Source organism: Sycon ciliatum, chromosome 5 (genome assembly GCF_964019385.1).
Source record: "Sycon ciliatum chromosome 5, ocSycCili1.1, whole genome shotgun sequence".
Taxonomy (NCBI): Eukaryota; Metazoa; Porifera; class Calcarea; order Leucosolenida; family Sycettidae; genus Sycon; species Sycon ciliatum.
In genome coordinates, this window is record NC_088647.1 from 27,055,052 (window position 1) to 27,068,995 (window position 13,944).

The 13,944-nt window shown below is 49.3% G+C and overlaps 1 protein-coding gene across 3 annotated transcripts in view; it reads right to left on the reverse strand.

The window, feature by feature from the left end:
• LOC135818206 (protein piccolo-like) overlaps nucleotides 1-13,944 on the reverse strand; it is a 130,455-nt gene that overhangs the window by 103,388 nt on the left and 13,123 nt on the right. For all 3 annotated transcript variants that reach the window (XM_065331555.1, XM_065331554.1, XM_065331556.1), the window contains exons 4-6: nucleotides 12,354-12,561; nucleotides 1,320-1,601; nucleotides 666-719 (exon numbers count right to left, since the gene is read on the reverse strand). In XM_065331555.1, the coding sequence (XP_065187627.1) occupies nucleotides 666-719; nucleotides 1,320-1,601; nucleotides 12,354-12,561 (544 nt within the window). The remainder of the gene's footprint in view (nucleotides 1-665; nucleotides 720-1,319; nucleotides 1,602-12,353; nucleotides 12,562-13,944) is intronic.

The window sequence follows — 13,944 nt, forward strand, 5'->3', positions numbered from 1 at the left end:
TACAGTAGACATTTCTGAGCATCATGGAGCGGTCGCACACAAAAGGTACTGTAAAACATGTCATTTTAGGTGTACTAAAATGTCGGTGTCAGGGACCTGATGGGTTTCAGGTGTAACTTAGAATTAGGTACAAACATGACCCTCATATACAGTATACACTCTTGTGCCATTTAGGTGTCATCAAGAGTACATACCCCCCAGAGTGTGCAACGCCTGATCCAGCTCTGCATAGGGTCTTGGTCGAGCGGAATCGGATCTTTGCGTCATAATACCGTACAAATCTGAGGGGAACCCGGGGAGTCGCGGGTACTCTTGGATCAAAAACAATGGTGCCCTGCCTCGAGACCGGCCTTGCACTGGTGTGGAGTGTACGCATGACATCAGAAGGTCCGATTCCGCTCGACCAAGACCCTATGGAGAGCTGGATCGGCGTTGCACACTCTGGGGGGTTATGTACTCTTGGTGTCATCTATATTTAGGTGCCTGGTATTTCCACCGAAATCACCGAAATTAAAGTAATTAGTTTAATACAGTGCTCGTGCCATGAACTAAACTTCTCATGCTTTCTGTACGAAAACCAATCACAAGAAGCCAAGCTTTAGTTGATGAAGGAAGTACATGACTGTATTCATCTGTACGTGCACAAGCAGAGGTTGATTGCTCACCGGCGGTCCGTAGGCGCTACCCAATATCAGCGTGGCCGCAGCCGGTGAAACGATCTATCATAGGAAAGGCAAAAAGCAAAGCAGAAAAATAGCATCAGACACCTTACCAAAAGGTAACGATGATGTGCGTGTAAGTGCACACTCCCATGCTCACCTGCACGCTTGTCCCTTTCGGCAAGGGCACGTAACCCCCAAGAGTGTGCAGTTCCTGTATACTGTAATTTCACAATTTTTCGGTGTACTTTTTTTCGGTACTTTCGGTGTGTCTGTTTCACACCTAAAATTTCAACACACCGAACAAACACTAACACACATAATCCAATAGGGAACTGCTTCTCCGTACCGAAAATTTATGTTCACCTAACCTAGCCTGTTGCCCTCATACCGAAAATATTGAGCACCGAAAATCTCTGAAATTAGAGTACCCTGCTGCCCCGATAGAATTTCAAGGTGACATCATTCTTAGGATGCAATGCCCCTCGCAGGAAAGATTTGCAGTGTTTGTACAGGGTGTCAACACATTACAAGCGTATTCCTTGAACTAATTTGTACAACATTTCCAGCCGATGCCTCTGTAGATGGCTTGTCCGACACCACAGATGCCGCTGTGATGGACTTGGCGGCAGAGCCCTCAGCGGATTCAGAGGTCCGTACCACTGTAGCCTTGGCTGTAGGAGCATCGCTGCTGCTGCTGCTACTGCTACGCCTCATACCGGTGGCGGGTGGATCCGTTTCGGATCTGGCTCCACTGGTGCGCATCGGTTTCACGCCTGACAGGCAAGCAACTGTAGGGGCTGCGACAGCCACGCCCCAGCTGAAGGCATAATTGCTTGGTGCCACGTACGCAGGAAAGCCTGGGTAGTAATCCGCAGGCATTGCACTCTGAGCGCCGGTTGGCTGGTGAGGCATCTGTGGCTTCGCTGAGGGCCTTAGAACCTACAGCACGCAAAAACATCATCAAGGCACGTGCATGAATAAACCATCGCACAAAACATGCCAAACCTACATACAGCGTAGTGTGAAAAGGCCAAGACGCCCAGGCCAGCCAAAGTACATTACCAAAACTAAGGAGGTGTTTGAGTTACCCCTGTCAAGTTTGGAGAAACATCTAAGAAAGAAAAGAGGAGTTGAAGTGTCCAACAAACGGTTGCTGTTAGTCTTACCATTTTCATGAGAAATGTCATAACAATGGGATATTCTGCCATGCAACTCAAAGTGAGAAAAAACCAAAAATCCAAAAATGAGTACAAAGCTGGTACACTGGAAATATCGGTATTTACGGAAGGCCCCTAACCAAGAAGTAGACATTTCAGTAGGTGGACTCCCCACATCTGAGCACTCCTATTTACCTACCAAGCGTCTTTCTCACCTCTCTGAGTCATTAAAATTGGCATCTCAACGAAAAACAACACCAAGAAATATTGATCGTGTTAGGTATGCTATGGAACTTCAGTCACGCAGGCATGCACGCCAACTCGATCAACAGGCAGTACGAAAGTAATTATCTGTTATTCAGAGAAGAACATTTCAGAGAGAGAGAGAGAGAGAGAGAGAGAGAGAGAGAGAGAGAAAACAAGTCTAGAGCAAAACGACAACTTATAACAAGAACTACTAATGAACTCATGGCAAAGAGTTCCCAAAAGGCAACTGAGTACAGCCAACTCAGATGCATATGGACTATCGGGCTAGAGCAATAATGAGTGCGGTGGTACGACTTCTACGCACAGCACGCAAGACTCGCAACAACGCACTGTACCGGAACTAGTAACGATAGCATGATAAGACTGAAAGCGTGCATACAGCAAGCAATGCAAAACAAAGGAAACACATCCATGCATCGTGTGCAGCAGACCACGATGATTGATGAAAGGGCAAACTGTCATACTGGGTGAAACACTACCCATGTAGGCTTACAGCATGATCAATGAATAGTGAAGCAATAGACAGATAGGTTCAGTTATATATACATTACACCTCTCCCCTTGATGACATTAGCCACGGACCCGCTGAGGAGGACGGATAGCAGCCCGGCGACAAAGTCCGTAGGCTTGGTCAAGCTGCGGATCCATGTCGATTTGGATGATAGCAGGGATGTCATCACGATCATCAGCAGAGTCAACATCTGCATCTGCGGCAACGGGGTGAGGGTCAAGCTTGATCAGGTAGACATTCACTACTTTCTCAGCATTGCAACCACGTACAGGTTCACACCGCCGAATCACCACAGTCGAGGGGGACAGAACACGAATGACTTGCCAACCAGGTTCATACATCGGTAGACGCTTCTGGTGACGGTCAGGACGGCGGAGGAGAACGTGATCACCAGTGTGATAGACAGGCACAGTCTCCTCTTCGATGCGATCAGCGTCAGATAACTCGGATTCCACGAGGTCGCGCAGTCGAGCACACCGAGCAGGGTGATCCCGAGACCAGTTGCTGCCGTCATTCACAGTTCGATCTGGATCAGCGATCAACTGGTGTGGTGTCCAACCACAGATGGCTTCCATCTGTGAAATCTTGGTTGCGGAATGAGGTCGGTTACGATAGAAGTACAGCAGCGTGTTCAGATCAGCATTCCAGTCAGACGATTCGGATAGGACCTTCCTCATCAGAGTCAGCAGTGTCCTGTTGAATCTTTCAACACAGCCCTGCGATTGGGGATGGCGTACTGCTCCAGTTTGGATGGTGACTCCAAACATAGCAAAAACTGAGCGGACGATAGTGTTGATAAACTCAGTGCCATTGTCGAGACGGATTATATCAGGGGGATCCCAGCGAGTGCAAATCTGCACGGATGCATCAGCCACGGATTGCGCATCGTGACGGCGTAGCGGAGCAACTTCCACCCATTTCGAGAACATGTCGATGCAAACCAGAACGGAATGGAACTCACCATATCTACTTGCACCAAGTTCCAGGGTGTCCAGCTGGATGACACTCTAGGGTCGGTCCGGCAGTACAGTGCGAGTCGGAGGAGGAATCTGACCACGGCGAGGGTTAGCACAGCAGCACTGCGCGCAGCAGCTTACGATTTCTTGGCAGCGTTCAGCCATTCTCGGGAAATAGCAGTGTTGGCGGAGAGTGCAATACATGGACTCCCATGCGCCATGCCCAGTGTTGTTGTGCGCACTGTCCAGTAGCTCATCAGTCAGAGATTCGGGAACCACCGGCACTTCAGCGATGTCACCATCGGGCAATTTCACACTTCGGCGAAGCAGGCCAGCCTTCACGACCAGCTGAGCAGCAACTCTCCGGTAGCATGCAGCCGACACAGGAAGCCCATTGGATACCTCGTGAATGGCAGCCAGAATCGGTCCATCATTCTGCTGCGCTGCGCGGATGGTGGCAACAGCCATGGGCGGGGCCACGGCGGGGTTAGTGATATCACCAGCAACAGCACACATATCAGACTTGGCACGGCAGAGCTTCAACCATGGAGTGGGTACTCTTGTCAGCCGATCAGCCAAGTTGCGTTGAAGGCACCCATTCGACCACGACAGACAGGCCGGTGAGGCAGACAAGCTCTAGGATAGCTTGCAAGCGACGTTGGACAAGCACATCATACAGACAGCTGGTCTTGACACGGCAGATGTCGTGCAGCAGGTTATACAGCCAACCATGCACGGTCTTGGAGTCGGTCAGGAGGCGCACACTCGTGAGGCCGTAGGCGGTGGCACGCTGAAGGCCACTCATCACCGAATCAAATTCGGCGAAATTGATGTGCGTACGATCATCCTTCGGACGCAGCCAGCACGCATCCTCGATCACGTCTGCACTGCATTGCACCACAATTCCGGTGGCAATGTTGGATGCATCGCACCATACTGACCATTGTGCGGCAGGTGGGGCGGACCAGGCACCGTGTACCGGATCTTCTCCTTCAACGCGACCAGACAGCTCTTTGCAGAGGCTTACTACTTCTGCCTGGTGGTTCCTTGGCGTCCCAGCCTCCAGGAGTGAGCGAGTCAGCCAACCTCTTCAGGTAGCTAGTGTATGGCCTGAGCCAGGAGCACACAGGGTTGTGACCAAGCAGGCAACCACACCAGCGGAACACATCGCGCTTCGTTGGGCTCGCTGGGCAGCAGAGGTCGACATCTGTGCGTCGTCGCCACTGCAGGACGTCGTTCGAGCTGTGGAGCTGGAGACCAAGGACGCGTGCTGATCGCAAGCATTCAGCAGGTTTGGTGGGTAGGCCAAACTTCACCATCTCAACTTCCACCGTGGTGACGAGATCCTCCCGTACGTTTTACAACCTTATCCAAGCTGGCCTGCATGCACTCTCGTACTCACCTTTTTTGTTTCCTTTTGTTCCGTTGGCCTGGGTAGCTACTTGCGCGCCCATAATTGCCATAGCTACCCAGGCCCTTCATCTTGCCGTTCACACTTGATCTCCCTCTCTGGTCTCTCTCTCTTCCACAATGTCTTCGTTTCGTTCATCTTTGTCTCAGTCTCTTCGTCTCCCTAATAAATGTTGTTCGACCTAACCTGTTCCCGTTGTCCGTTGCAATGTCTGGAGAATATGTCGTCGTCCTTTTTGTGTTCAAAATTGGCTAAAAAGTGTTCACCCAAATAGTAAAGAGCCGTCCATAAATATCGATATCTTATCAGGATTGAAGAAATTACGTGTGTGATATCTGAGCAAGCGTTGTACAAACGCGTCATAAGTTGTTATCTTATTACTTACGTTGCCTGCATGCATATGCGCATGCCTGTTGTTTTGTTGTCTTGTCTTGCTCTGAACGAGTGATAAACAAGTCTTGAGTTTTTCCCTATCTGACAAGTTTGTCTTGGTCTTGTGTAGTGCCTGGGTTGCATGTAACAATTTGGCGACGAAGACAACGTCCTGCGCGATGGAGGGAGATCGTGACCGTCTTCCACCATTCGACACGTCCGGACCCCCATCTCAAGTGGCTCTGAGGTGGACAAAATGGGTTCGAGCCTTTGACTATTATCTGATGGGAAAGGACATTACAAACAAGAAGCGTTCAAAAGCACTGCTCTTGCACTTCGCGGGTCTAGAAGTTCAGGATTTATTCGAGGACCTATCCGACCCAGATGACAGCCTTCCACCAGATCAGAGAACACAGAATGACAATGAGTTCCTCAAGTGCAAGCGTACCTTGCAAGCTCATTTCGGTGCTCCTGCAAACCCTACGTATGAGAGGCACGTCTTCCGTCAACTCACTCGCCGGCAGGGTGAGTCCACAGTGCAGTACTGCACCAAGCTTCGGCAGCAAGCTCGGCTTTGTTCTTTCGAGAATGAAGGACAAACTGCGGAAGCTATTCGTGACCAGATCGTAGCCACAGTCGACAGCAGTGAGCTGAAGAAGAAGCTCCTGTCAGAACCAGCCCTGACTCTGCCACGAGCGTTGGAAATGTGCAGAATTTGGGAGGACGCCCAGTCCCAGTCGGAAGGAATGTCCTCAACCACTTCTACTTCGTCTGGTACCGGTTATACCGGGAGTAGTAGTATGCTTGTCAATGCCGTGCACCACCGAGACCAGAGTCACAGGCAAGCTGGACGGGGTGGATTTGTGCAGTCATCGCGTGGCCAGTCACGTAAATGCGGTGGATGTGGAGACCAGTGGCACGAGAAGCGCGAGTCATGCCCAGCTTGGGGCAAGTCGTGACGGAAGTGTAGGAAGCCAAACCACTTCGCCAAAGTTTGCCGTTCACAGCAGTCCAGCACTGGTGGCAGTGTACACATGGTTGGCCAGTCTCAAGAAGTACATGGAACGTCGCCAGTCGACCCTGCTCTTGCTCCAAGTCATAGTGCAAGTGCTGGTACTGGTGCGAGTGTTGCATCCGGTCCTACAACTGCAAGTCCGTACAGCAGCGGCCTGGACGAGTACTATTCGTTGTACCGCACGCAGAGTGACAAGGACCGCGTGGACCCGTACTGTTGTACCCTCCAGTTATGTAAACAGCCAGTCGTGTTTGAAATCGACACGGGTGCAGCCGTGACGGTGATGTCTGAAAACGAATTTCATCGGCTGGCATCCAAGGTCAATTTGTCGCTCGACACAAGTGATCTGCCGAAGCTGCGTACTTACTCCGGCGGAATTCTGAATGTCGTCGGTCGCTTTAGTGCTTCTGCGACCCATGCTTCTCGTAAATCAGCAGAATTGTCGATCGTCGTTGTCCAAGGAAACGGACCAAATCTCCTGGGTCGAGACGCGTTGCAACTGCTGAGGTTGAATTGGAACTTCGTGTTCAACGTGTCACGCGAGCACTCGATATTGTCAGAGTTCCCGCAGCTCTTCCAACGTAGCATGGGCACCTGGAAACATGGAAAAGTCAAATTGTCCGTGGCAGACAGCGCCAGACCCCGGTTCCTGAAGGCACGCTCTGTTCCTTATGCGTTACAAGCAGCAGTGGAAAAAGAGCTGAGTCGACTGGAGGAAGCTGGCATCATTAGTCCTGTCCAGTATTCGGAGTGGGCAGCTCCAATCGTACCCGTTCTCAAGCGGAACGGTAGCATACGAATCTGTGGCGATTATAAATGTACTATCAACCAGTCGGCAAGAGTAGACAAGTACCCCTTGCCCAACATCGACGACTTGTATCAGAAGTTATCGCAAGGCGCATTCTTCTCCAAGCTTGACCTGAAACATGCTTATCAACAACTGTTGCTCGACGACGAGTCTAAGCTGCTGACGACAATCAACACCTCCAAAGGATTGTTCGTCTACAACCGCCTACCCTTTGGCGTGTCGGCGGCCCCGGCAATATTTCAGCGCACGATGGAACAATTGTTAGCAGGTCTGTCCTTTGTCGTAGTGTATCTCGACGACATTGTTGTTTCTGGAAAGACTCGTGCGGAGCATGATGAGAATCTGAGGCTGGTCCTGGATCGTCTAGCGTCCGCGGGTCTCAGGTTGAATCGTGAGAAGTGTCTCGTGGCTCAGCAGTCTATTGAGTTCCTGGGCCATGTTATTGATTCAGTCGGCATTAGGCCGTCGGCTGAGAAAGTGGATGACCTTGTGAAGGCCCCACAGCCCAAGAATGTCCCTGAACTGAGAAGCTTTCTGGGACTCATAAACTATTACCACAAGTTCATCGAGAATCTAAGCTCAGTGTTAGCTCCATTGTATGAATTGTTATCATCAAAGTCGTGGTGTTGGTCTGATAGTCACCAGAAAGCGTTTGATACAGGCAAGTCTCTGCTGCTTTCTGAGCCGATACGTATTCATTATGATCCTAGTTTACCTATTGTCGTGTCCTGTGACGCTTCCCCGTATGGTGTTGGCGCAGTTCTGTCGCATGTTCTGCCAGATGGGTCTGATCGGCCAGTAGCCTTTGCATCTAGAACGCTGTCGTCTTGTGACAAGAATTACTCGCAGCTTGACCGTGAGGCCTTGGCAATGGTATTTGGCGTCTCCAAGTTCCACAAGTACATCTTCGGTCGCAACTTTACACTACAAACAGATCATAAGCCACTGCTGGGATTGTTTGATCCTGATAGACCCATTCCTGTTCAGTCTAGTGGTTGTATTCAGCGATGGGCACTCAAACTAGCCAATTATGAATTTGTTCTGGAGTACAAGCCTGGGAAACAGAACGGTTGCGCTGATGGGTTGAGTCGCCTCCCCAATCCGGCGCTGGTACCGGAACCGCCGCAGCCAGCCGAGGCTGTACTATCGCTATCCGTCTTGAACACTACACCGGTTACGTCTGCATCGGTTGCTCGCTGGACGAGCAAAGATCCGTCCCTGGCATTAGTATACAAGTTCGTGTCTGAGGGCTGGCCCCAAGACATTCCAGAGGGATTAGAGCCATATTCCCGTCGTCGTAGTGAGCTGTCTGTCTTGAATAACTGTATCCTAATTGGTTCCAGGGTAGTTATTCCTTCACCGGGTCGTGCACCATTGCTGGACGAGTTGCACGCCGGTCATCCCGGTATCGCTAGAATGAAAGCCCTGGCACGCAGCTATGTCTGGTGGCCGTCTCTCGATGCAGAAATCGAACAGACCGTCCGTGGTTGCACGCAGTGCCAGACCGTCACCAAGTCGCCGCATCGCCAGCAAGTCCACCCATGGGAATGGCCTGGTAAGCCTTGGTTACGTGTCCATGTCGACTTTGCTGGACCCATCGCTGGTAAGATGCTCTTCATTATTGTCGATAGTCATAGTAAATTTATTGAAGCACATGTTTGCTCTGGCTCATCTGCTGCTGTCGCAATTCGCAAGCTGGAGCAGACCTTTGCTCAGCTTGGCTTACCTTATAATATTGTTTCTGACAATGGCCCTGCTTTTGCAAGTAGTGAATTTCGTGAGTTTTGCTCATCTAATGGCATACGTCATACTCTCGTTTCACCATATCATCCGTCTAGTAATGGCTTAGCCGAGCGCGCAGTACAGACGGTGAAGTCTGGCTTGGCCAAGATGTCTGGCCCTGATTTGGAAACCCGCCTTGCTAGGTTCCTGTTCCAATACAGAATGACGCCGCAGTCAACAACGGGTCGTTCTCCGTTTGAGCTACTTTGGAAGGAACATCGTCCCCGCTCACGTCTGGATCTCGTGTTCCCGGACAGCGGCAAGAAAGTCTTGGACAAACAGTGCACTGCCCATGATCGTGGTGGTGCAAATGCATACCAGTTCTATTGTGGTGATGCCGTCTGGGCAATGAATTTCAACTCTTCACCGAAGTGGATAGCTGGCACCGTGGAAGAACAGCTTGGTCCTCTAACATTCACGGTTCGTCTTGTTGATAACAGAGTCTGTGTAGTAACTGGCCTTTCTCCACCTGCTCCCAGCCCCGTGCCATCTCCACACTTATTCCAAGGGACGACGATAACTACATTTAGAAGACTGTTTATTGACACGACGAAGAAACACAACTAGACAAGACGAACTCAAGACGAAGACTACTTTTTACACTACAGCAACACGCGCATGCGCAAACATGATTGTACACGCGACGTACACAAAATAACGTACTATACGGTAGAAAGTCCGTCTACTACACTGCTCCCCTCTCAAATAATTTTCCGTCCTCGGAAAACAAACAAGAACATGACACAAAAATTAATGTATACACTGCTGCCTCCTCAAAAGGCTGAATCGTTCCTGATTCAAAAAATAATAACAGAAGAAAAATAGATCACACTAGCCACGCAAGCATACCACACCATCACCCAAAAATGTATCGCAGCAAAACACAGCAGCCAGAGACCATCTGCCATTCACGCAGGACCTGATAACACAAAACCCTGTCTGCCCACCAACCAGACCTTCAGCTCACGCGCTGGAACACAATCGTGGGAAATGCATACAACATCACACTCGCGCTACCTCACCAATCACGTAAAAATTCTAAAATGGAAGAGGACAAAATAATAAGAAAGAGCAAATAAGAAAATGACCCTCGTCCTCGAGGAGAGCAACTGATAAATAAAAGAAAAAATTGAGGAGAACAGCAAATACAAAACTCACGCCGTCTACCATGTCGTCCGCCATCTCACGGAATGCTGCTCAGCGTCGACATCCTCACTTCTGGGCACAGTTTTACGTCGTGTCCGGGACCATCCATTCTTCTTTTTCTTTTCCTTTTCTTCTGGGCACAGTTTTACGTCGTGTCCGGGACCACCAGTGACGACGATTGACAAGAGACGGGCGAGACGAATGATGCAGGACGAAGACGACGGACGAACTTCTTGAAGACTGACGAAACTGTTACGATAGGACGACCGGAGATGACATCGGAAACTGGGAGCGAAGGCCACGCAGGACGAATCCAGAAGTTGATTTTGACAACAGTTTCCATCACCGCTGCCACCAATGTAGTAACTGGCCTTTCTCCACCTGCTCCCAGCCCCGTGCCATCTCCACACTTATTCCAAGGGACGACGATAACTACATTTAGAAGACTGTTTATTGACACGACGAAGAAATACAACTAGACAAGACGAACTCAAGACGAAGACTACTTTTTACACTACAGCAACACGCGCATGCGCAAACATGATTGTACACGCGACGTACACAAAATAACGTACTATACGGTAGAAAGTCCGTCTACTACATCTGGAAGCGTCACTCTGACCACCTGAAGAAACGCCTTCCTGCTGAGTCGGTGCAAGATGCTTCAACTGCTACGTCAGCACCACAGCTTCCATATTCCAGAGCTTTACCTTCTACCACAGCTCTACCGTCTTCAACTGCTCTACCTAGTGTTCCGCCGAATGAGTCTATGTCACTGCCTGGCTCAATTGTACATGATGAGATCCGTGAGAATGCTGATTTATCTGTTCCTGAATCTACTCCTAACCAGTCTAGTGGTTCTAGTCCTGTCGTGTCTATGCGCAGTTCTTCTCGTTCTGTAAAGGCTCCTGTCCGCCTTGATCTGTAGTTCGTCTTATCAGATTATTTGCTGCCACGACACAGTCTATGTATTTCTGTTATTCTGGTCGTTTCCATCTGATGGTGGAGGGATGTGATATCTGAGCAAGCGTTGTATAAACGCGCGTCATAAGTTGTTATCTTATTACTTACGTTGCCTGCATGCATATGCGCATGCCTGTTGTTTTGTTGTCTTGTCTTGCTCTGAACGAGTGATAAACAAGTCTTGAGTTTTTCCCTATCTGACAAGTTTGTCTTGGTCTTGTGTAGTGCCTGGGTTGCATGTAACAACGTGGAAACGAGTTACCGTATGTCAGGGCCTTTAAAACCATGGCCTTTTATTTGAAACACCGCTGCTTCCCCAGGTATTTTGATGCAAAATGACTCACACACTACACCATGCCATCAAGGTCAATGTCTACACAGAAATTTCACTCTAAATCCACTTGTTCACCCTTCCTGCTGGGTTGTAACGCAGCTCTGACACCACAAACGCACGGCCCCTTTTGCACGTGCGCGCGCGCACACACACACACACACACACACACACACACAAACACACCATGTACCATGTACCATGTATACGCCCGTCGCAAGAGAAGCACGCAAATCTGCAAATGCACTGGATATGCACCCACAGATTTTCTCTTATAGCAACGAGTGCGAAAACACACACACACGCGCGCGCGCGCGCACACACACACACACACACACACACACACACACACACACACAAGATGACTCAATTGTCTATTGAACCACCCAACGACCAACACTCCCTGAAATCCCCAAACCTTTGGGCGGACTTGAAATTGATCCCACTTATGGGCTCACCACACCTCAGTAAGTGGGTGAGGACAAGGTGCAGGAAAAGATTGACAGCATCAGGGTATTCGTCCCGGGATCCAACTGCAGTTACCCCTGCCCACAGTGAAGGTAATACTTGCTACTAGTGTGAGTGGCTAAATCAGAGTAGATCTGATATAGGCGTCACTAGCACTATTGATTACACAAGGGTTAATCCAGCCAGAAGCAGTCCGTGGTTAACTATAAATGATTCAAATTGAAAGTATGAACCCTGAAACCAACAAAGGTGACAGATACAACAGTACACCTTCAAGCAACCGAGCCTGTTGGCAACAAACCGAACACAATCAGGCATAAGTGTACCAACCAACCGAACTAGCTGGCACACACACACACACACACACACACACACACACACACACACTCACACACACACACACACACACACACACACACACACACACACACACACACACACACACACAGACACAAAACGTTACGAAAGCAACAGAAAACTCGTTTGTGATAATTTTGTACATACCTTTTTCTCGGCAATAGCCTTATACACTTTCACCATGAAGATGTCTGCCTGCCCGGCATCTCGAAGATGCTTGAAGGCCAGCACTGACAGTGTAGGAATTCTTAAATTGCAGGTGAAAACTATTGCGCCAATTACACTCGCCAGTAGATCATAGATATGCGGAATATCGGACTCTAAGTCTGGTGTCTCCTCCAGAACCAGATCCAGTCTGTGGTAAGAGAACACAGTGCAGAAACACACAGCGACTCAACCATTCAGGCAACAAAACGCAGCTGACAGTTTAGCACTATGATGAAAACAATCAAAAGATTAACAGCCCTGAGAAAATTCCAGGGAACCCAGAGTGTGCAGGTTTTGACTTTTTCGGCATGGGTGTTTATCACGGCGAAATTCCGGACTACACCATGTAGTTAGTGCAGACATGCGACGGGAAGCATTGTAGTATTTACAGTACTCTTGAGCTGTACCTGTGAAGTACGAGACCTGCCTGAATCCTGATTGTACACACTCAGACTGCATCACTGTAATGATGTGATACAGGAATTTCGCCATGACAGCAGCCCATTTGAGTTGAACATTCTTGGTTTCATGTACAGTAAAACTGTCAAGGCGACCACTCGGATAAGGCGACCACCTGTCCCAAAGGCCACTGTAACCAGGACCAAGGGATACAATTTCAAGTTAAATGACCCTGGATAAGGAGACCACCTGGTAACAGAGACCACATTTTGAATGCCCCATGAACGGTGGGTCGTCTTAGACAGGTTTCAGTGCACTATACTTCATACTGCACAGTGCCACATGTGCAAACGTATCAGAATTCTTTGCAAGAAATAGGATAGTAGTCCACGTCGAAGGCACACTGCGCCTCGAAACGAACAAGAAATAAAAGTCCATGCTGACGCCAGATCAGACTAAAAAAGAAACCTCAGTATCCACGCAATTAAACAGGATTGAAAGCCCAAGACCCTTGCCATGCTTAGTTTCCTAGGTCATCATGTGTGTTATTCGAACTGATAGAAACGTCTTTGCAATACAATTGTCGTGCACATGTTTTCGTACTACAAAGACGGTACCCGGTTTTACCAGAACAGAATTGAGCAATCGAAAGGTTCAGCTCATAAATGACTGGATGCCTGCATGCTCAGCGGCTCGGCTCGGCGATGCCGAAGCAGAAGCCATAAACACCTCTACCAAACATGAGGCTCTTGGGCCGGTCATGGAGCCATTCGTGGCAACTGGCATACTAGATGCTTGTGGGCCGGTCACGGAACTATTCGTGTCAACTGGCATACTAGACGCATTTTGGACCGGTCACAACGCCATTCGTGTCAACTGGCATACTAGAGGCTTTTTGAACCGGTCACAACGACATTCGTGTCAACTGGCAAACTAGATGCCAGATCAAACGTACCTGATAAATCATGATCAGGACGGACACTGACAGAAAGTACTGGAAGCTCACGCCTGACCGAAACGGGACACGAAACTCTCGCTGGAAGCAAACATCTGGCCTACTGATGGCACCAGCTTTGTCGTGAATGATGTCGTTACCATGACGTCTTGGAAGCTCTCAGTGCATCTTCACGAA